Raw genomic sequence first — 24784 nt, 5'->3', positions numbered from 1 at the left:
TTACTTTTACGCCAGATGTAATGGGACACACACCTTCCAAAAAGTTCAACTTTTGTCTCATCAGTCCACAGAGTATTTTCCCAAAAGTCTTGGAAATCATCAAGATGTTTTCTGGCAAAAATGAGACGAGCCTTAATGTTCTTTTTGCTCAGCAGTGGTTTTCGTCTTGGAACTCAGCCATGCAGGCCATTTTTTCCCAGTCTCTTTCTTATGGTGGAGTCATGAACACTGACCTTAACTGAGGCAAGTGAGGCCTGCAGTTCTTTGGATGTTGTTGTGGGGTCTCTGAATGGCTGAAGAAGAACAAAATGAAGACTTTGGAGTGGCCTAGTGGAGATAAGTTGAGCAAACTGTTTGCGAATGTTTATTCAACATCTGTTGCATAATAGTCGAACCTTATATGGATTCAGATGTGAATTTGATACAGCATTCTAGTGAGGCTGACAGACGAAGAAGAAGAACAAAATGAAGACTTTGCAGTGGCCTAGTCAAAGTCCTGACCTGAATCCTATTGAGATGCTGTGGCATGACCTTAAAAAGGCAGTTCATGCTCGAAAACCCTCCAATGTGGCTGAATTACAACAATTCTGCAAAAATGAGTGGGCCAAAACTCCTCCACAGCACTGTAAAAGACTCATTGCAAGTTATCGCAAATGCTTGATTGCAGTTGTTGCTGCTAAGGGTGGCCCAACCAGTTATTAGGTTTAGGGGGCAATCACTTTTTCACACAGGGCCATGTAGGTTTGGATTTTATTTTCTCTTAATAATAACAACCTTCATTTAAAAACAACACTTTTGCACACCACTGTACATGATACAGCGCTTACAGGCTGAGGCTGATGTCCCAGGCTGAAAGTCGTCCTCCTCCACCAGTTGATGAACCATGTAGAGGACATGGGAAGTAAACAGTATTGTTGTTGGATTACAGTGTTAGTTGGTAACACTGCCTCGGGAAACGTTGCTGGTGTTGCAGCTAACGTTACCCTGAACTCCGATAGCACCCACAGCTGGCTTCCACAAGGTGGCAATACCACACAGTGGATATGCTAGTTGTGAATGGGGCTTTCTTTTTAACATAAGGTGTTATCTAAAATACTAATGTTGTTAGTTCACGATGTGCTCCTTGGACTTGGAAGTAACTCTCAGGTACTACTGTAGGTAATAAGCTAGCTAGCTTAAAATGCTAACAATTTCAGTTTTACATACAATTTACATTGGAGCAAACAAGCCCACTGTTTGATCAATTCCTTACGCTTGTGTTTCGGGTTTTTGAAAGGAAAGGCATCACTCTCTATCCTCTTTGTGTACAGAGTATCTCTCCTACCACACTCCCATGGACACCAATCCAACACGTGGGGAAATGCAAGTCTTCACAGGTCTGCTGAGCCAAGTTACGGTTGCTAAGCTATGATTGGACAATCACTGTTTTTTTTGGGGGGGTGTTAATGAATAGTCAGTTACGTTTGTATTATGTATGTTTCCAAATTGTCTTACTAAGATGGATTTATTATATTCATTATATTTATTGCATGGCTTTATTCAGAGGATCTTGCTTTTTTGAGGTATTTGATTGCGCAATATTGATTGATAGGTTACTGACGTCGGATTGTTATGAGATTTGTGTTGTGAATATTGTAGATCATTTGTTGTGTACATGTTGACATAATTGATGGTAGGGCTCAGATATATACGACATGTGACCCCTTGGTCAGCCTGTGTGGGAGCCTATTTTCTTGATATTGTTATGATCATGACACAGTTTCACAATGTAAAAGTTCAAGGTTTCAAAGCTTAAAGTTTGAATGATTCATGTTGACATTTGCACTTGAACATTTTAAGCTCTTTCAGTTAGTGAAAGTCTCAGATGTTAACAGAGTCCAATACTAAATTTGATCGTTTGTTGCATAACCAGTGATTGTGACAGTATAGGGCTATGAAATACATAAAAGCAATAAGAAACATACCTTGAATGTCTATTGATTAATAAGGAGCCAAACCAGGAGAATGCACATTTTAAATGCCAGATTTGATTTGTGTTGGCTGGGTCAACTGACAATTAGTTGACTTATTTATATTTAGTATCACACGATTGTATGTGGTTGCCTAGATACAAGGGCTGGCTCATCCTACCGCTGTCTCCTGACTGTGTGTATGTGTGTGTCAGATAAGTCAGAGACCCACTGCAGGCATAACGTCATAGCAGTGTTCTGCTACTGACAGGAATAGAAAGAGGGGGGTGAAGACTAAAAGATGAAGCTTGTGGTTGTGGAAAGGCGACCTCTGTGCAGAGATCTATGCAGCAGGCTACATCAGCTTTTAGCTGCTTTCAACATGGCTTTATGTGGCAAACAGAAAGTATGAGCCAAATGCAGTCTAAAAAATAACAAATTTGAATTGAAACAATTCCATTTTATATTTGTATTCAATCCAATTTAAGTTGCATATTGACGTTTTATCAGGATGCAGAAAATATACTGAACCATTTTCTGTTTGATATGTTGATCCATGAGCATCCACCAATTCATCTAAATAGTTTCCACAATACAAATGTGTCCTTATTTAGTGTGTGTTAAATGCCTTTCCATTCAGTATTGACTCTACTTACTGTTTGCTCCATCTAGCTGTACCGTCTGACTTTGACCACAGGGGGGCAGCAGAGCTATAAACATACTGTCCAATGCTCACCATGGAGGACTGTGAATTCACAATGCTCTGCTGTAATTGCGTCTGGCCTTGTGTAATCTTGTTTACCAGAGGGGGTAACCCCACACACACACACACACACACACACACACACACACTCATCTGACTTTGGTTCTAAATTAACAACCACTCACCGCCTTAATAGCATCGCTAAATAAACCAAATGGACTCATATGGTGCCTGGGCTAAATTAATGATCTCATTATGAGCCCACTGCAGAGACGGTAATGTGAGCAGTTTTATGTGTGGGATTCTAGTCTTGGAGATAAGACTGCATTGCAAGACAAATATGAAACAGGTGGACCCTGTTACCCACTTGTTACATAGGTAACAACTGGGAATATGCTTTAAATGTGTGGATCCCATGAGGCTTAATTGTGGGCCAAGTAGGCGTGGACTGGAACTAGGATCAGTAACATTGGCCTCATGGCAAGCCCATGTGGGCTGACTGCATGGGCTTATTCTAAGTTTCTTGTGGACAAGGTACACTTTGACCAGATGTCCTTCCTCCACTGCCAACTGGGACAATAGTCAAGAGCCTTTGATAATTCAAGATGCCAAATTCCCTATGTGGTGCAGTCCGTGTCATTGCTAACTCTACTCTCGGCTGGGCAGGGTACAGAGAGACATGTGCTACCTCCATCCAGCACAATTAATTGTGCAAACGGAGGTAATGGCACACACTTCCGGTGTTCATTCGGTTGTACACACAAAATGTGATGGACGTAGCTGTGTGAAAAATGAAAAGAGAGAAGATTGAAAGAGAAGTTCAAACCTCTGATTTTCATATTTCTGCACACCGGGCCAGTTGTTGCGTAAAGTGGGCATGATTGTCTGTTTCAGAAAGTTACAAAAATGATTGATTCGTCATTCGGAAAGGAGACGCTGTTAGATGATTATATGAGAAAACACTTGGTTTGAAGCACACTGAGACCTTAATGCGTTTGATGTACATGCTGTCTCTCAAGTTCCACCCCCAACAGTGCAGGTGCACCGACAAACTAGCAGTCAGGATTCACTAGTGCAGCAACAAGGAATGTGAACCCCTGCATGCTTTCCACCTGCAAACACAACGACGTACCAGTACTGGGAATCCACCCCCAGGTCTCCGTAGTGGTGCTCCATGTTCAAGTCAAGTTACAGCCATAGGTAAGGCAGGCTACTGAAATATATTCTGAATTCACTGATTCCCACTAGTCGATTACAATCCCACTAAAATGATATTTCTTTGTGAACATGGCAAACAAAAAGGCTAACATATGGATGCAACAGTAACCCACTAAGTCTCTTTAGGCCCCGTGTGTCTGGCCATGTCGCCAATGGAGTTATGGTGGACTACAACTTGAGCCATGTGAGCAATCAATCAATCAGAAATGTACAGAAATCATCATACTGTGTTTCGACACAAAGAGGGCCACACACATCATCAACACATAATATTGAGTGCTGCTGTTCTACCAACCAGTGTTCCGTTTATTCCAGGTGGTCCTTGTGGCCCAGGCAACCCTCTCTCTCCCTAAAGACATTCAAGGACACAGAACATGAACAACTGATGGGGATGACTTTAAGTCACCAACAGTAACTTTCAGGTCACATTTTACCTGAGGTCCCTTTGGGCCCGCTTTGCCAGGAGGCCCCTGCACGCCCTGTGGACAGCACAGATTGACAAGATTAGGTAATGGCAAGTTTTCAACCCAGATTCAGTGGGATTTCTTTGATGTATTTTATCTTTATTCTGATCTTTTAAATGCACTGTAATATGCAACATTTGTCATTCAAATACAAAAATGATAGAACACATAAATATTCAGCGGTCTCCATCGGCGTGTGTGTTCATGGTGTCTACACTGGGAGCATATAGCCATGATTGTCACCTGTGTATTGGAACAGATATGGTTCCACCAGAGGGCCATGGAACTGTACTGTAGATGTTCAAACTTTCCATTATTCTGAACTCTTTTTGGACTTCTCATTAATGTTGGTTCAAGGTCTACTTACCCGCCTAACTTTGTTAAAGTGTGATATGGTTGAAAGCTCCAGAACTAGCGTGTAAGTGGGCCTTGAAGTGAGATTGTTTTGTTAACTGCTGTTTCCGAGGTAAAGAATAAGCTGTCAGCTCAGATTTGGTTCCATTTTAACCAGTACAGCTGTCTACATCAGAGGTAACCACTCGCTTCAGCACTCTTTTATGCATGTAACTGTGACACTTTTACACCTGTGTGCCTAAAAGCTTCATTTAAAACCTATGGGCAAAGAATTTCACTACTGTACTTCACCAAATACAAAACAAGGGTTAGGGTTAGGGTGATGATCCTTGCAGATATGGCAGATGAACACAACCGTCCAGCGAGGAAACACCGTTTCATGAAAGCACGTGTTTTTGTAGTAGTTTGTAGAAATGTTTCTCTTTCAAACATCTTTATACTCATCCTCCACATTATTATATTAACATTTGGCATGTCAACTTTATGAGGTGATTATATGTTAATGTTGTGTGTGGAGCTTGTTGCGCTGCCCCCAAGTGGCCAAAGAATCAATAAATGCAAGTTTAAGGTCCACCGCCATGTAGTTACCATTGTCTAGGCAACGGACCAGTTCGAGGCATGCTCTCAGAGGTTACACACGGAAAAGAAAATGCAACTGAGTGGGCGGTAAACAGACACAACACTGCTTTGGGATTAGTTGGGTCTCTGTAATTAATATTCTAAAGAGTTCGGTCTAGACCTGCTCTATAGGAAAGGTGCAATGAGATAACTTCTGTTATGAACTGGCGCTTTATAAATAAAATTTAATTGAAATAAATACTTGCCCAACTGTATGGTGCTCATTGCTGCCCCCTGCTGCAGGAAATAATGGATGCAAAGCAGGTTCCACAATATAATCATTTATTTGATAAAATTGTTTCCGTCACACTTGAGGCCTTTTCCACCAACATGGAACCAGCTCCGTTTGGGTTCGCTCACCTAATGTTGAACCATTCAGAGCATTTTGACTAAAAATAAATTGGTTCGGACCCGAAAAGTTGGTTTCCAGCTGGAACCAAAAAGTAGCAGGTTTTCCTTGCGATCTGAAGTGGGCAGGTCATATTCTACAGGTTGTTGTGCATTGTGCAATGTCATCTGTTGATGATGCATCCTTGATTACAATGGTTCCACACAAAACCGGTGGAAATGCGGACTGGTCCGCTAGATAGCACCAAGGTCCCAAGAATCTTGAATGGAACGGTTCAAAAACCAGAGCTAATTTAGTGGAAAAACACAATCTGTGCTTTTTACTGATAAAACCCTTTTTTGTAATATCTAGAATAGTTTCTTTGCATTTCTTTTTTTTTTGAAATTCAAAATACACCTCCAAACAGATTGATGGAAATGTCAATCCAATTATGTGCACCAGTGTAAGAGAAAAAAGTCTGTATCTGTTATTTCATTTTTGTCTTGTCTTGGCAACTACATCCCCACCATTTGGAAACGGTCTTGTAAACTCTACTGGTATACCTTCATTATTAAGTAAATATGAATAGGGGTCACAATATGCAAGGCCCTGCCATGCCATGCACCATCTGTCAGATGTTAGCCTATGATCTAGGAATGGTTAAAGGCTTTGGAAAAGCGGCTCTGTTGAAGACTTCCTGCCTGTCATGCAGTACAAATGGATCATGCTGGAGGATATGATATGAGGACATGGTGGCTTTACTTCAGTAACAACATCGGGGCTTTTTCTCTGCTAACATCAAGAAGACTTCCCGTGTAGTCTCTGTCTTCCTCTCCGAATCTGTCTGTCTGTAAAAGATGTGAGCCAATCTCATATTTTAATGTCAGAACAGCCAAATAGACAATTCTAATTTAATCCAAGTGGTTTGTCAGATCATGGAGGAAGGTGACGTGGATTTAATGTCAGATTTCAGTCTTGATTCATTTTGATTAAAACTGAACAATTAACACTGATTCAAGTTCTGTGGCTTTTTAGGTACCAATGAGAAGGTCTCCAGGTGATAATTGAAATATGAGATGCATCAGTTTTTCTGGTGAAAACATGAGCACCGATCAGGGTGATAACAAATATTTCACCCTGAAAAAAAGTCACCAGCACATAAGAATGAAGCGGGCCCTGCATCGTAACATCGGTCTTACTCATCCATCTCTCATCAGCATACCCGCAGGTCTGTCTTTAGCAGATCCGGGTTATCCTTCACCCTGAGGTGAGCAGAGGGCAGAGCAGAGGGAGGAGAAAATAACAAAGGACACCAAGCATTTTGAATTGAACCACAGCTGTGAATCAGTTCAATGCCATAAGGAAAACTGTATGAACAGTAATACCAAATGCCATGAAAAACGTCTGAGCCAAGGCATTTAGTTCAACATGTTGTAAAGTCATCTAACAAGCTTTACAAGCTTATCATTCTTTGCTACAGTACAAGCTTCTTCAATTCCACTTTCAAATAACAATCAATTTGGTGCCCTATTGTTGGATATGGAAAAATTGCTACCGTGTTATTTACTGTAATATCTTATACAGATATATTTTTTGAAGGATTAAGCTCTGGTCACACCACAAAGTGACACTGCAAAAGTCCTTATGTCCTTGCAAAAAAGGCGGTGCTTGAAGCTTCATGACGTAACGTGTGGCTAGCTAGCTCGGTCGCTACCCAAATGGTAAGTTAACACAGTCAAGTGAAGGGCCGTATTTGTATCAACTGCTGGGCTGTATAGTGTAAAACTGGACTGGTGTGACACAGCTAATGTGATAGCATCATTCATCTATGAGCCGATCCAGATTGTGAAGATGCCATTAAAACGAATTGCTTTTGCTACAAAATTTCACTAACAGCATCTGAAGCAACTCCCTATTTATTATAAAGTGCACTGTTTTATTGTACACCATTTTATTTGAGTGTCCGAATTATACACAATATAGTGTCCTCAAAAACAACAAAATAAGTCCAATCCATGGCATGCACATTACTTTCTGCTAACAATACTGGAATGCAATGCATGTTCTGCTGTGTGACACTACACCTGTCAGTGATAATGTAAGCTGAAAATTATTCAGTGTCCGAAATCTGAATTTACTGCTCACCAGAATAAATTACAGTGTCTAACATATAGGGAGTAGTGAATGAGTGAACAAGGGAGTGATTTTGAACACAGCGAGCATTTTAAGAATATACCTCTTTGTCATCTTGTCCAAAATCAGATTAGAGTCTCACTTTCCTTTTCCCATGTGAAAAGCGCTTTAAGTAGTCAGAAAGACTAGAAAGCTGCTATATAAGTACAGTCCATTTACCATTTACCATGTGATGAGTGAACCTCAGGAGGCTGGAAATAAAATGCCTTGCTCACAGAAGTCAGGACAGAGATAGGGCCAGAACATGTTTAGCCTAGCATAGCACAAAGAGTAGAAGCACACAAAAACTTGCCAACCTTAGTTCCTGTAAAAGGACAAAAACAAGTCAAACTGTTTTGCTCTCTATACAAATGTTCAAGGACAAGAACCAATTAGTGATCTGTTTAGATTCCAAAGACGTTACCTTTGCGATTGGTGTTTATTGCATAAAACGCCTGATCAATGCATCCCTTGTCAAAGTTTCAGTCCAAATCATTGCATGGGTATTCGGGTGTTTCTTTCAGCGAGAAAGGGTTCTGGCCAGCCCACTGACACTGAAGGACATCAGTTCTGACCCAGCCGGTAGAGAGGCAACAAATCCATATCATTATTATCATATTCTAATGTTTGCTCAGATATTTTCAGCTTTGCTCAGCATCCTTCATTCAGGGACTGTTTGTGTGATAATCAAGCCCCTGAAATGAACATGGAGACAGTTTAATGCAGCCTCTGTTACGAGGCAATAACTACTGGGACAATGTCCCATAGTAAAACTATTTACAATAATAAAACCTGCATTCACAGTTTTTGTTTCCCAGCGTTCCATGTAAACATCAGCTTGATTAGGATGCAGTGGGGAGGGTTAACCTGGGTGTCCACTGTGTTTTAAACACGGTGTTGCTGGGTGTCTGGATATCAGTCCTGAAGGCTGCAGGAAAAACAAGCTTCCCAGTTTGTGTGTATATATATATGTTTGTGCGTACATGTAATGCATGCGTTTGTCTGCAGTAGTGCACACTGCCTCCTTTAAAGTGTGAGTGTGTGGTTGTGGGGTGTGACAGTGATGAGTTTACCAGTCTGACACACTGTACAGACACAGGATGTAACAGTGTGAACATTTAGAGACATGGGCCATAACATTCAACAGTTCTGTTGTTCCAAAGAGCAGCCTTTGAACTGGAGCACTTGGAGTAATGAATGGTCACTTTCCATATGAATAAAACCTATGTTTTATTCTAGTCTTTTTCCCTGCCGGATATAAAAGTATATTCAGCCTGCAGTATAGCCAGAGAAAAAACGCAACTACCTCCATGACTTACCCAGAACACTGTATTCATCCACACAATACTATTAATATTAATATACATCTAGTATACATTCTGCTCAACACATTTCAGTACCTATGCTGCTCCAAACCTCCTGTGAGTTGCAGATACTCATGTCTGGTGCTTCAATATATCAGACATAAGTATCTGCTAAATGTACACTGCTGTTGACAGAAAGCAGAAAACATTTAAGTGTGTACGTGTGTGAGTGTGTACAGCATATCCCGGAGTCATAGCCTGCTCAGTGAGTAAATACTGGGGGCCCGTCAACCACTGGGGAGCCCTGAAATGAGCAGGTGTGAAGTGTGATGTTCTGTGTGAAGTAGTCTCCGTTACCACGGGCTGAATAGTACTCCTGGTGACTTTGACATTTAAAATTGGTGGAGAGCCCTTTTAATATGGAGGCGTTTCCAGTGGCCTGTCGTGGCCTTCAACACTGCGATAAATGTGTTTTTTAAAACAAACATCACAGGATAATCAGATGCGTCAGATATTTTCTATGGAAAATGGGAAAAAAAATTCAATCAAGTTTGATTGACCTTTTGTGCTCCCAGCATGGATTGTTCGGACACAAATATAGTCAATGACACCTAATGGGTTGGCTGGTTGTAAACACTGCTTGTTGCCACCAAAGCGATTGCTCCAGGAGACTGCATTTAAGTCTCTAAAAGTTATCACAGAGTTACAAACCATGAGAAACTTTTAATAGAATATAGGTTGAAAAATTGGAAACCTATATTTTAAGTATGTTCTTATGCTTTTTGTTGTGCTGCTTTGTATTACTGTAATCGTTTCAATGAAAAGAAACCGGTACTAAACCCACATTGTTTAAATTTTGCCAAATAAATGAATTTCTTTCAGCATGGAGCCTCACTGCTCATTGCCCCCGTGCAGACACAACGGCTTAGGACAGCTTTGCCCATTCTGTGTGTGCACTGTGTGTGTGTGTGTGTGTGTGTGTGTGGGCACTGAGTTTACTAGCACACAGCAGTGTGTAAAAGCAGCAGTGAATCCGCTCTCATGTTGATGTCCTGATTACTCTTTCCTTCAGACCTTTATGGGACCAGTTAAAAACTAGTTGCTTGTATCCACAGAATGCTGAGTTAACAGGAACTCTGTTTGTCTCTGCATTGATCAGCAGCTATAACACTGAGCACTTTGTGAATTGTACTCTAATAATCTGTCATTGCTGCATATTCATTACAGTGTTCTAGCTTCATTATCAAATAACTGAACCCTTCAACAACAGACAGATTACATTGTAAAATCACTTTGAGCAGCCTTCTGTAATACACATGGCAACTACATATCGGTATCAACTCACCGGGGCACCTTGAGCTCCACCAGCACCAGTCGGCCCAGTTTCTCCCTGAGGACACAACACACATGTCAGTATCTTTCACCTTACAGGTGGTGTTAGGAATGAGTTGCACAGGGCAGCATGAGTTGTACATCATGATCACTTATTCACATTCCTGTGAAAGACAACACAACTAAATAGAGGACATGATCACAAGAATACACATGTAAAATATGCAGCTACATATACTTATATAGTATTGTAAAGGTAAATGATTGATTCTGGCTTATGAGCAAGTGAGTGAAAGCTCTGAAAAAGCTAGTAAGTGGACTGAGGGCTGGCTGCTGGCATAGGCAGCACACACAACTGTTAGGGACCCCCGGGCACTCTTTGATACATATTCTAGTGCAGATTTAAATGCACATCTTAATACCGTGTCTGCACTGGGTTCAATGAATGGTTGGTTCTTACCTACACTGTCATTCACAACTACTGTATAATGTATTAGGCCCTGTATTTTCAGTTGGTGCAATCTCTGTAGTCATCATACAACAGGTATGTGTGTTGGTTCTGCAGTCTCTAATTGTGCACACTGTTCAACAGAGAGGCTAATTTTAAATTGAAAACATAATGCAATAATATTTGTCCACTATTGTCACTATTGTTAAAGGCAGTGTTTAAAGGGACAGTTCACACCAAAATCAAAAATACATATTTCTCCTCTCATCTGTAGTGCTGCGTATCCATCTGGATTGTTTTGGCGTGAGTTGCAGAGTTTTGGAGATATCGGCCGTAGAGATGTCTGCATATTTTTAATATATTGGGACTATATGGCACAAAGCACCAAAAAAATATATTTGAAAAACTCAACAGCAACGTGTCTTTCCAGAAATCCTGACCCGGTTCCTGAAGATAATCCAGAGATTTGTTGTGAGCAGTTTCATGTAGGAGCTATTTTCTTTCTACCGATAGTTCCTACATGAAACTGCTCACAACAGTCTGTGGATTATCTTGAGTTGAGTTGACATCTTTACAGCCGATATCTCCAAAACATGGCAACTCACACCAAAACAATCTAGATGGATAAATAGCACTACAGTTAAGAGGAGAAATATGTATTTTTGATTTTGGTGTGAACTGTCCCTTGAACAAGAGTGCACTATGCAAAAATATACCTGTGCAGTGGCGAAGCAGTGGTTTAGATTCATACACTGCATTACGAAGTTTGTAGTCAAAGTCATATCTCAGTGCTACTTGCACTTAACGGAACTGTGGAATTGGCGTGCTGTGAGTTTCTCTGTGGCAGTGATGCTGACGCATGAGCACCAGTGTGGCCAGTCCTGTGGTCAGAGATCTTGCAGTGAGCCAGAAGCTTGTTAAAACAAGAAAGAACAGCGACTACCAAACACATTTGAAGCCACAACACAACATGCAAATAAAGTTTTAACCATCCACAAGACACCACAATCCGCTGCTTAATTTTGCTCTCAGATCTCTCTATACCGTTTAACTATGTTTGTTGAATGTATTACGACCCAAGTGGTATGTGAACAGTGAACAATGAACACGTGAAACAAGCTGTAAAATACATTGTGGTACTGCAAGCCATTCATTTGTAAAATTACATGAAATCCCCTGCAGAGCTCGGGCACATGTCTGCTTATCAAACAAATGTCTGTGTTTTCCACATAATGGATATATTAAACTTGATGTCATACTGCCCCACCACATGTTTTCTCTGGCATCAAAAATCATCATAAACACCAACTTTACTTAAAAGTATACTTGAGCCATCTGTTAAATGTTGTTACAGTTTTTAAGTGTCTTGTTGTACATATTTATCTTTGTACTGCATTAATCATATTACATGTTTTGTGTCTGTGTTGGTTTTTAACATCTTGGGATCATGTTAGAAATAGGTGCTCTCACTTTAACATTTTATGTCTTGGATTCAATGCGTTTTGTAGATCCACAAATAAATCAAACATCAAAGACTAAAATCTTGAGGTGTCCAATGGCCTAGTGGTTAAAGGTCACTATATTTTTCTTTTTTTCAGCAAATCCTGTGAAAAAAAACCAAGTGACAATACGTATGTCTGTCTCTCAATACTACCCTTCAACTACCCTTACTTTGTCTGTGGCTGTCTGGAGACATGCATCTTTAATATATATATACTTTTACTTAAAAGGCTCAGTTATTTCCAGCTGCTCACTGTACTTTTTAATCAAACAAACAGGAGGAAATAGTGTTTATGTTGGGGACTATTTTCAGCGGTGGATTAATCCATATTTGCTTTAGTGAAGGCAGCAGGACGATGTATGTGGGAGTGAGTCAAAATAAACTATAGTGTGTGTGTGTTCATGGTAATGAAGGAACATGTCAGCCAGTACAACAGTGTGGCTCAGTGTTTTTAATAGTTTTTGGAAAACAATGGATCTCGATTGCACAGAGGAAGTGTTGGACACAGCTAAATTACAGGCCTGAGACTTTATTACTGTAGATGACAGACTAGACTGAAGCTAATTGATGACGCTAACCATAGTAGCCAATGTGAAAAATAATTTAGTATTACTTGTGATTCATCTTATTTTAGTTTTTAGTAAATATTGTGACTATCCTATACTTTTCTCTGTTCCTGCCTTTAACTTGGAAAGTTTATCTTGGGGCCCCCATGAAAGGGAGGGAGAGGTGTTTGAGTGAAACCAGAAGTCCTGTATATGGTTTATGCTACATGAGCCACTGGACATTATGTTATCAGAAAGACTTGGCCTCCTTCCAATTGGATGTAAAGCGTTATCTTTAGGTTTACATCCAATCACAGTAAGTTTCTTTGTTCTGTAAGCAGTTTATACTATAGAGCATCAGAAGTGTTCAGGGAGATGCTTGGGTGGAATTGAGAGGGTAAGAATTGGCGATGTCCTTGTAATTAATTACAAATATATATCTTATATACTTCAACCCTTCTGTGCTTTGTGTTTATTGTGTCCTGAGTGCATTATTAGATATTTTCCACGACACAGTCCCCACAGCAGCCTCAGGTGTCAGTTTCATTCAGGGTTGTAAAAGCTCAGCCTTCAGTAAAAGATTTATTCAGGTATAACGTGACCTCTTAGCTGAATGCTAAATGAGGGATGAGCTGAACATGATACAAATATACCTATAATGTATGATAATGTATTCCTTCTGATCCCACCCTGTATCCACCTGTGCCACAGGTGCGCCTGGCGAGCCTGGCCAGAAAAATACCAAAAGTGCATTTGGCACGCCCTGATGCACTGGGCAGGCTGCACTTGACCCGCTGGGTTCATGAAACTAGAGATGTTAATTTGCTTAAACATTATGACAGACATGTTTTCTCCACATGGCCCACGTTTTTTTTATCCACACTAGTGGCGTGGCTCTAGGGATGACAGTGGTGGTTGATTGGACGGTCGGTTCAACACTTTGGACCAGACTGACAGACAGTCAGTTGGATGGATTGCCATGATTTGGTGGACTTTTCATCTTTTGGCACCAGCAGGCTGTTATGTTTTGTTCAGAATGAAATGTCTCAGCAACTATTAGATGGATTTGGTACAGACATTCATGTACCCAGAGGTTGAATTGGATTAATTTTTGTTGGTCCTCTAACTTTGGTTTATGACCTGCAAAACTAATGACATTCCCATCAGCCTCAGCTGTACTGTAGCTAGCTTTACTTTATTCTAACTAGCACATTTTTGCATGCTAACATGCTAAACAAAGACGGTAACTGTTGTAAACATTACCTGCTTATCATCAACATGACAGCGTGTCATTGTAAGCTTGTTAGCATCCTGACATTAGCATTTAGCTCAAGTGTGCAAGCTTTCTTATCATCCAATGATCATCTTAGCGGAAGAATATTTAAAATACCTTACCTATTTTCTCTGCTGTCATTGCAATCCATGCTGCTTCACAGCTTCGCCCCTCCACCCCCACCACCGCCGCCAGTGTCAAGGCCCCATGTGTGTATGGTTCTAAAATGTCTTTTAGTTGGTTAATCTAAAACAAAATCCTGTGAATTAATTTAAGTCGGCTGGCTCTTGACTTGGCATTCACCTTTAACCTGGTCTTCCTCTTAACTATAGTCCTGGTTCAGTGCTCTGCAGGGCTTCAAGTGTGACACCATGAGGTTTGAAGCACTTTCTTTCTGTTCAAACTCTCTGCAGACAGAGGTTACCATGTCCCACCAACATATATTTTAAGTGCAGAGCTCTGCATGATGGCAGAAGAAAACAACTGAATTAGCTCTCCACTGTGTCTGTGTCTCACCGCACTACGTACATAAACCCATAAGAGCAGCAGACCTCATAATTACACAGCCAAGACGCCCACCACGGCCCAATAAATGACAAGATGACATAAATCTCTGGATGTCTAGAACAAGAGAAAATAGACAAGTGCACAGAGACCAGTCTATCATTGTCCTGTGCTACTTCACCCTGCCACATATTGTTAAAGAGAATATGACTGTACGTCAATGGATTCTGGTAGGGGATCTGAAAGAAAGTTCAATAAAAGACAGCTAGCAGAACAATACAATAACAAAATAGAGTCTATGTCTGACCAGATCCTTTTAACAGAGGAGGATCAAACTAAACAGCATATTGCCCACACTGTCATAGTTAGCCACATCTCTCTCCCTATCCTTGTGTACTCTGGTGTGCTCTCCTCTCCTGGTGTTCCTTGTCAGTCCTCTGTTCGTCACTGTATGTGTTTACCAGCCTGGGCGGGGTTCCCTGGTTTTCCCTCCTGCTGCGGATCACCGGCACACCTGAAGTTCATCATCCAATCGGTTTCCAAAGTATATCTACCTGGCTCTACCTCACAACCAGCGCCAGATCGTCTCCGTGCTACCGGTCACTCCCTGCCGGTGATCTCTGCAACGCCGCTTCCCTGTTCTGCCTGCCACGCTACACAAGCCAGCTGTTTCCTGCTCTACCAGCCACGCTAAGCCGTATCCAGAAGCCCCTGCTCAGTGCCTACGCCCCTTGGAAACCAGCCGGTGCTCCAAGGACTGTCTCGGGAGACTGCACGCCTGTCCCCAGTGAACTACACCTGTTCCGCCCGCTCTAGAAGAGCACTCAGCGACCAATACTGGTGTACAAATAAAAACTGTTAAAACCAACTATCCGGCTCTCCACCTTGCTGTGTTCTGCTTTTGGGTCCTTAGATCGTAACCCATAACACACTCAGGGTTGGGAGTGAGTTGCTGCCCCAAGTGAAGGAGTTCAAGTATTGTATGTCAGGGTCTTGTTCATGAGAGTGACAGGAGGGATAGAGATAACAGAGACAGTCAGGAAACATGGGGAGAGAGAGAGAGAGAGAGATGATAACAAGGGTCCCCAGCCGGAGTGAAACTGGGGACGCATGCTTCGTAACCACTATGACATTTGACAGATTTTCTTATCTAGAGAGACTTGTAGCAACAGCTGCTTCATTCATGCTTCAGCATCAGTGGCTCATTCATTAGTTGTTTGGCTACCGGCTGACTAGTAACGTCCGATCATATGCATGCAGGTGTACAAGGTGGTCATCTAACTATTACTCTGTGGCATCTTCCTCTACCACCCAGACCTCCTCATGTGCTAATCTTTTGGTATTATTCATTTAACTAGTAACTGCTCAGAGGCTTCTCCTCCAAATCTAACTATCTATCTCTATCTATCTTTAATAACTATCTACCATTTGCAATATAGTCAATTTGTTTATGCAAGTGTCTGACTGAAACTGAAACTAAAAGCAAATCTCAACAGATTATATAGACGATATATTTTTGACCCCCATGTTTGTTATGTTCCTTTCCTGCCCTACAGAACCTTTAAAAAAACCTGCCAACTGCTACAGGACCGACTGTCCGCCCTCCATAGCAAAAGTAGAAGAAAAAAAAGCAGACTTGGCTGATTAAATCTAACCTCAAATTATGTCCCTACCCCATGGAGCATGTCTGTGCACTCTGCCATTATAAATAGCTCATAGTATCCTGTGTGTGTGTTCAGACATGGCGGTCAGTATGTGTCGAAGGATGTGCCTCATTTACCTTACTCAGCATTTACATGAGTAAAGCAGCACCTAGTGCCTCCATAATCACTATGATTAATCACCTCATGAAATAGCTTAATGTGTGATGGTACAGCTATTAAATATCTTAAGTATAATTTATTGTTCTGTAGATATTTTAATAAGTAGCAAAGTGGGAGGGGTTCTTAAAGTAAAAGGCCTGTTTATTTTCTGCATAGACAATGTTAGTTGATTGAAAGTTGGACCGCTTTAAAGGCCAACTGAAATCACATTTAGTCATCCCGTTTTGAAGTCAAAAATAATGTCAACGTGCTTTTTAAATGTATTGTAAATAGTTTTTATTAATAAAAGGAAGAAAAATATCTTAATATCTTATTTTTTATTATTCAAGTCAATCTGTGCATTATTTCAAAACATAGTTTTAAATAAAATATCCTACTTTTATTCTGATGAACGGCCAGACTGTTGACTATGTGCTAAATAAATATGTTTTACCCTCACAATTTTCTTATCTGTTGCTAAAGTGAGCGTTCAGTTTATTAATGTGTTTTTCTTCCACCACGTGACCCCCGGGGGACTTTGTACGTCTGTACTTGTGGTGAGCTAACAGCCTGCAGGATGGGGAAGCTGTAACTCACATCTGTAGTTAGGAGGTCTCTGAACACGCTACTAAATTAAAAGCACAGGGGTTAAAAATAACCCCAACTTTTAAACCGAGTGGCTTCCCTCTGATTTTTCATATGTTTGCTTATCTAAGCAACATAATTTAAAGCATCCAGCTGTTCAAACTTCTGCTCATGTCGTTAAATCTGTTTTTGTCTTGGTTTTTCAAAAGAACAGATGACAGAAAATTCCCATCTTTTCAAATGTCTTCTTACAGGTAACAGTTATACTATTAGTAATTAAAGGGAAGGCATGTGTGATATACAGTATCTTTATCTCTCTGTGACATGAAAACCTCACACAGCTGCATCTGAAAATCCATAATTTTGGATGTAGAAAACTCTATGCCTGATAATAAGAGACCTGCAACTACCACAAAGCTGATCACTTTAAGCTTGCTGCACTGGAGTGTGAAACATCAAATCCAGAATTGTTTGAAAGTTGATGCGTAGTACGTTGCTGAAAGAAAGCAGTTTCGTGTGTATGTGTGTGGGAGTGTGTAATTAAAGACCATGCTGACAGCCATGAGCCTTACACAGTATGTCCAAGTTCAGGCCTCATTAACATTCAATGGAGCTGTCATGGATGGTTGGACAGAAATTCTTTACAGCTGATGGAAGATGTTTCCTCAGGCGGTGACCACACTGGCAGCTAATTTGGTTCTGTGCGGATCACATCTGGATTTTCTTTTCTACTACTTTACTATCATTGGGTGTTCACTCCCTGGCAGTGGTATGGGAAGTGGTATGATGCTGGGCGTGCACAGCAGTATTTACAAGCCATATTCTGACAATTTTCACAACACTGTCACAAGACATCTGTGATATCAAAAATAACACCAATAGCAAGGCTGTAGCCAGGATTTTGGAAATACTGACGTTATGAGTCCAAAGCTTCCTAGTGAACCCCATCTCCCTACAAATGTTTGACTAGACAACAAAAACTTTTCTCAGATTAATGAATTCATAGAATTTTTCAGTTATATTCTCTGTAAATGGTACCTCCCTGTTTCAAAGAATCAGCCTTAAAGAAATCCACCATCTGATAACTGTAGAATGTAAATTCCTTCTTAGGTCATTAAAATCCCCAAATTCCCAGAAACAATAGTGAAGACATGACCTCAGTGCCCTCAGTGCTACTGTAGCTGTGGTCCTGACTTACAGGATACACAGTCAGCTTCGTGGTGAACAAAATCTAGGCTTAAAGGTCAGCAAATGGAGCATGTGAATGACCTTTGAGCTTACATTCTCTTCAGCATATTTTGTTCACAAAGGTGAAGGATGGACATCCATGTCCAGATACGCTTTATGTATTTATGCTTCAGGTTTCTATTGCAGCATTTACCTGGGTGTGACTACAGGCACCGAGGTCTTCTGCTTTCACACCAACAATGTTGTTGTCTAGTTTGTTCACTAGACTCCAACTACAGTAGACTGTTGAATTTACTCAGTTGAATCAGAAAAGCAAACACACGCCATCCAAAGCTCAGCTCAGCAACTAAATCTGTCTTTTCTCACCAAGCAGGAGGCTCCTCTAGAAGACAAGCAAACCTTGGACTTGAAAAAAAAGTGTATTTAAATTCAAACATTTAAATTAAACATAAATGCTGAATGTACATACTTTCCAATTTTCATAAACATAATAAAATATTGTCTTGACTTGGTTGTCATATTCTGCTTAATGCAAATAATGGCTATATGTGTCCCACGAGGCTACCGAACTACAGCTAGATGTAAACAGGAAGAAGATGAATAAAATCGGAGCTCAAACTACTGCAGTGCCCCCCTCATACTGCTTCATGCCAGTCAAGCCTAAGATTTTATCAAAAGGGTAAACCATTACAGAGCATGGTAGGTAAAGTTAAGCTTATGTAGCTAAAGCTGCATATATGACCACTTCTTGTCATGTGACCTAAATGTGAAACCTCAGTCACATGACAAGTGGTCATATATGCATCTCAATTCCATGAAAGGCAGTTGAAGTAGGTGGACATTTGAGTTCAAATCATTTGTCACACAGGAAATAAAGTAATAACGTTTACAGAAAATGTAATTGAACAGTTTGATCAATGAAATATGGAAGATTCAAGAAATTAAAAACTGTGGAGACTTTGCTTTGAATGTGCAGTCATTATTTATTTTTACTGAGGGGACTTGGACCTCAGGAAACTCTTGGTTATGGCCCTGACAGTAGCTAGTGGTATTGGATTTATATTGAGGAGTTCATAAGAAAAGGGTTATTTGAGTGGAGAAAACTCTAGACAGGATTGGTTGTAATGCAAAATGACTTCACATTCACTAAGGAACTAATTTCATATGGGACTATTACAAGCTGGAATCATTCTACTGGGCAATTAACAGAAGACAAAGCACACCTGAATTCACTTTTGCGGGACCCTGCTGTTCTAGCACAGTCGATACTGAGATCAGTCGAAGAAATCCATGTACAGCCCAGAGCCAGATCACCAGCAGACAACAGAACAACCTGAAAAATACTCACATGTGCAAACACAGCTAATTGTTCAGCTCTCTGGTCGAGCCGTGTGTGACGAGTTTCTGCCTCAGTGAAATCAGTCTAAAGCACTCCACATGTACCTCACTGAGGCTTGAGAAAGACAGAACTACTTAGCTCAGTTGATTTCTTGTACCAGAGCTGAACTGAACCCTTGTTAGACCTCACCTGTGGTGTATTTATATTCAGACTGCTCCAAAATGAATGTCCTTCTCAGACTTCAACAAATATTTGGGGAAAAACAACATGTGCATCCAAAATACTTTATATGTGGGCTTCAGTGATTCATAACTGCTCAGTTTGGTCAAAGCTGGTCATAACAGGAGAAGCATGAGAGAGATCAGTGAGAGAATACATATCTCACTGATAAAAATGTCTCATCCAACATGGTATGAAGTGTCTGCTGTGAATCTAAAACTAAACTGATGTCAATAACAACGCTTTGACACATAAACCCAGAATTCTCCATTAACTCTAGCAGTCAGAGCCACTTCATCAACAGATTAAAGCCTTCAGTCTGAAGACAATGTAGGCAAATATCCGCATGTAAACTCTGCCTTTTTAACCCCAACATAACTCTTAACAAGCAATTAGTCCTTCGTTCTACACACAGCTGTGTGCTATTAAAGCCCTGCTGTTTCCTGTCAATCATTAGGGCGTTCAGTGTTCCCTGACGTTGCAGGGAGAAATTCTGTCTGTTTGTTGGTCTTGTGGCAATTGTGATGCAACTCAAGTCAACACCAAATTGTTCCAGGAATTTGTGATAAGTTAACCATCTGGCAGTCTAGCCAGTCTTATAAGCACTTCTGTTTTTCTCTATATTGAATCTTAACATAATGCATTCATAAAGATGCAACCGGCAGCAATGATCCGGAAACAGCCTAGATACTGATCAACACTGAACCAGACTTTTGGTGGTCAAGCGTTGACCACACAGTTGTACTTGTGCACACTCGTACTAGTTCTAGAGCACTATACCTAAAGGTCTAATAACTGTGGAGACAGTGTCAAGATGGCCTCTTTTTGTGACAAATGAAGTAAATGTTTAAAGCTGCACTAATCAATATTTTTATACAAATGATAGTAAGGTGAGAGGTGTTGCTCGTAGGGACAAACCCACAGAGAATTATCACCAACTGCGGCTGTTTTTCGATTGTATTTAACTTTGTTTCAATACAATATTTAAGTCCCCAGTCTTTGACTTTTCCTAAAAGTGTGCTATGCAGCACCCCCATTGATAAAAATTGTAAAGATAAAGCCAGATTTTAAAAATGAACATTTATACCTATAAGCGGCAGCGGGTAAAATTTACCCCGATAGAGAACATTTGTGCCCTTTTCATTTTGTTCATTTAGATAAATATTCTATTGGCGCCTTTTGTCTACTACCATGCATGTTACAGATGTGTCAAGTCATAGGCTAACCTTCAATTTGGATAAGAGAAAGCGTGATGAATGCAAAACAGGCATTAGTTTTGCTCTATGCACTCTGTGAAGGAGAGGCTTCAGGACTGAGCGACGTGTCACAGGTTGATTGACGGGTCATCAGTGATCCAGAGTCTTTGCAAACGTGAGGCAAAACTATTATACTAATGTTATCAAATGTAGCCTATAAACATTTATGAAATAGACTTAGTCTAAAGTAGTCTTTCCCTCTGACACAGGTGTGTTTTGCGGTCCTTTCAGGTGGTGTGCGGGATGCTGATTGTGGGAAGTGCACACCCATGGTGCTGAAAGTGTGTTTGAGCAATGTGTAGCAGAAATAATCACAAAATCAATGCATTCTAATAGTGGGTAAATTTTACCCGTTGGCGGTTTTAGGTATACAGCGACTCCTGGCAGTTGTAGTGTTAAGCGTCTTTCAGCTCATTGTTTTGGTTCACTCTTATCGCTCTCATCAGCACTGTTCCCAGCAGCAGCAGGCATCTGTTTTCACTGATATAAACTCTGATGAAGATGATGATGTACCCACTGTGCACTACCTGGACTACCTACTATATAGATGCCATCAAGTTTTTCCAAAAAATTTATTTAGCAAATGTGAAGTTATTCTTGGATTGGTTGGATGGGTAAACCTCATCAGGGAACACACTGGTTAGCATTTGGTTAACTGTTGGTTTGAGTTGGTGTTATTCAAAAGTAACTCAACAGTTAGCTGCTTACTGTCTTTCCTAAACACATTTACCCCCCCTGCCCTCAAGACATCCACACATGGACACCTGTTTCAGCTCCCTGTGTACTGCCAGCCTCTAGTTTATGTAGAGCACTTCAGATTCTTGGGGAAAGTAGTTTATTGTGATAACAGGAAGAGTCCCAAATGACTGAGCAGGGTGGCTGCGAGTCAAACTGGTAGAACACTCAAAGGAGTTCAGAGAAGACTCAAAATAGCATCGCACACTTGTAGCTGGTGGGCGTGCTCACTTGCTTACAGATGTGTGCATGTGTTCTTTCATTTAGCCACCATATTCCATACAAGTTACCGCAAGGGAACATCCCATATATGGTACATATGGGGCCTGTGCTCCCGCAGTGGTGTAAATTTTATTAATTGACAGAAGTGTTGTAAGATTTACTGTATGACTTTACTTGATGCATCTAAGTCTGTTTGATAATCTCTTTGTTGTTACATAAGGGCAGCACAGTGGCTCAGTGGTTATCACTGTTGCCTCACAGTGTGGAGTTTGCATGTTCTCCCCGTGCTTGCGTGGGTTTCCTCTGGGTGCTGGGTTTCCCCCACCATCAACAACAACTGGAGTTTGCCCCAGGCAGTGGCTGCCCACTGCACCTAACACATAGGATGGGTTAAATGCAGAGAGTGAATTTCACTAGACATTGTATTGTGTATGATTGTGTATGTGGCGATAAACTTGATTTGATGTAGAAGTTTAAGCCCAGCATGGGAAAAGATGTTGACTGAGAGATTGTTTGTTTCATTTTCACACAGTAAGCTACTCACTTTCCCTTTGTGGTACCAGTGTAAATACAAAAACAAAAGCTGGCTATCTCGATGACTCACTGTGCTACAGTTTGTACTTGGCACCATCATGGCTATAAAATTCCTCAGTGTAGCTACAGAAAAGGGTTGAAGGCTACATTATACAGTTCAGTCAGGCAATGAGATGTTTAACTGTAGAACTCATTTTGATTCCTTGGTGTTTAATTGGTGCACAAATGTAGATTCTTCTTCTTCGAGTTACTGCAAATCATACTGCTGACCATTTTTCAAAGCATAGCTTTGACATTCCGACATTCCAAAAAGCCATTGGTACCTATTTTTGTACACATTCATTCATATAAAACTTTCTTTAATTAAGTAGTAATAAATAAGGATCATGTCTGCTTTGATCTAAAGTATGTTATTTGAGTAAGGTAATCTCAATCAAGTTTCACCTCTCTGAAAGTTGATTTTTATACTGTAGTAAAATTTATAGAAATCAATGGTTGCCTGGGAAGAGGAACATTATACGGCCAAAAGTATATGGAAATATACAGTACTTTGTGTACTTCTGGCTGTGTTTGGTGTAGGATTATGATGATGATGATGAACAATTTAACTATTCCACAGAAAACTGATGTCCTCTCCTAAACAGCCCACCTCTGACTCATAAATAAGCTCTGTGAAAATTCAAAAATAAACTTCCCCCAAACATCCTGTCTTACTCTCCTTTCGGGTCATAAAACGACCCCTGCCAGGACGGCAATAAAAGTTAAGTGACAGTAAGCCAATTTATGACCCTCACTAATCCCCCCTCTGGATGATATCTGGACTTCATCAATAAAGGGAACAAGGAACAAAAGAAACCAACTTCAGAGTCAAATGTACATTAATTGATATACCATGTTTATTTAATGTTATAGGAAGAATGCAAAGTTTATTTCAACATGCTGATTTTGCTACAAGAACTGAACTAATCCAGAAAGGATGTAAATGGGAATGTCAAATGTCACACCTCGTGTGCCTGCTAGGAGGGGTTGGTTCTTACCCATTCTTCTGCATGCCTCTCAGAGACAACCAAAAGACATTCCTGTGAAAAATATGGACATAACACTAACCTGTATTGATTTAATTTTACTTTCTCATTTGCTGTTATATGTATATATATATATATATATATATATATATATATATATATATATAGCAGAGGAAAGCCGTTGTGGTTGACATGGCAATACCAAGTGATGGCAACATCAGGAAAAAGGAACATGAGAAACTAGAGAAATACCAAGGGTTCAGAGAAGAGCTGGAGAAGGCCTGGAAGGTGAAGGCAACAGTGGTGCCCGTGGTCATCGGAGCACTCGGGGCAGTGACCCCCAAACTGGAGGAGTGGCTACAGCAGATCCCTGGAAGAACACCAGACATCTCGGTCCAGAAGAGTGCAGTACTAGGAACAGCAAAAATACTGCGCAGAACCCTCAAGCTCCCAGGCCTCTGGTAGAGGACCCGAGCTCGAAGGATGAGACCACCCGCGGAGGGTGAAGGACGAAGTTATAGGAACATAAGGTGTTGAAGGCCGACATCCAGCATTCAAACTGAACGAACCGTGAGTTTATCGAACACTGAAAGCCATCACGGCTACAGAACACCCAGCCAAGCGGGTACGCAAGATGTGGTCCGCCTTCTGAGAGAGGCCGATTCAAGTCGAGTCGCACCGCAGGGCTGACAATGCTCGAAGAAGCCCGAGCTCTTGGGAGCTCCACAAGACGAATCACTGGTCGAACTGCGCAAAGGACTCAACGCATCCAAACAGACAGAGCTGCCCCCCACAGGACAATCAATTGCACATCCCTCCTCCCTTCCACCACAGCTTGTCCCCTGGCTTTCTGAACCACTAGGTAAACATTACTTTTCCTGTGTTATACTTGGGTTGATGCTAATAGGTTACTAACAAGTAATTTGGTGTGAGGTCAGGAATAGAATCTCCCTTCAATATAATCATGATATGGAATCGTAAAATATTTCATAAGTGCTTCCCAAAACTTCTCTCAGTTGCTGAACGCCGCATAAAGGGTGATTTTCACTGGTCAATGCCAAAATTATCCATTTATATGGTCATTCAATCATTAATTATTCATTGCTATATTCATCTTTACTCATGGTTGCATTTATCCATTCGTTTGTTTGTCTAGTTGTTTGTGT

General features: G+C 40.8%; 1 protein-coding gene across 1 annotated transcript in view; it reads right to left on the bottom strand.

Moving 5' to 3' along the window:
- The window catches only part of si:dkey-225n22.4 (collagen alpha-1(XXI) chain), a 66608-nt gene that overhangs the window by 19943 nt on the left and 21881 nt on the right, over positions 1-24784 (bottom strand). The window contains exons 19-21 of the mRNA XM_044176759.1: positions 10456-10500; positions 4305-4349; positions 4166-4219 (exon numbers count right to left, since the gene is read on the bottom strand). Coding sequence (XP_044032694.1) covers positions 4166-4219; positions 4305-4349; positions 10456-10500 — 144 coding nt within the window. The remainder of the gene's footprint in view (positions 1-4165; positions 4220-4304; positions 4350-10455; positions 10501-24784) is intronic.

The sequence above is a fragment of the Siniperca chuatsi genome, linkage group LG19 (genome assembly GCF_020085105.1).
Source record: "Siniperca chuatsi isolate FFG_IHB_CAS linkage group LG19, ASM2008510v1, whole genome shotgun sequence".
Lineage (NCBI taxonomy): Eukaryota > Metazoa > Chordata > Actinopteri > Centrarchiformes > Sinipercidae > Siniperca > Siniperca chuatsi.
The sequence above is the reverse complement of the archived record's forward strand: the minus strand, read 5'-3'. Positions and strand labels throughout refer to the sequence as shown.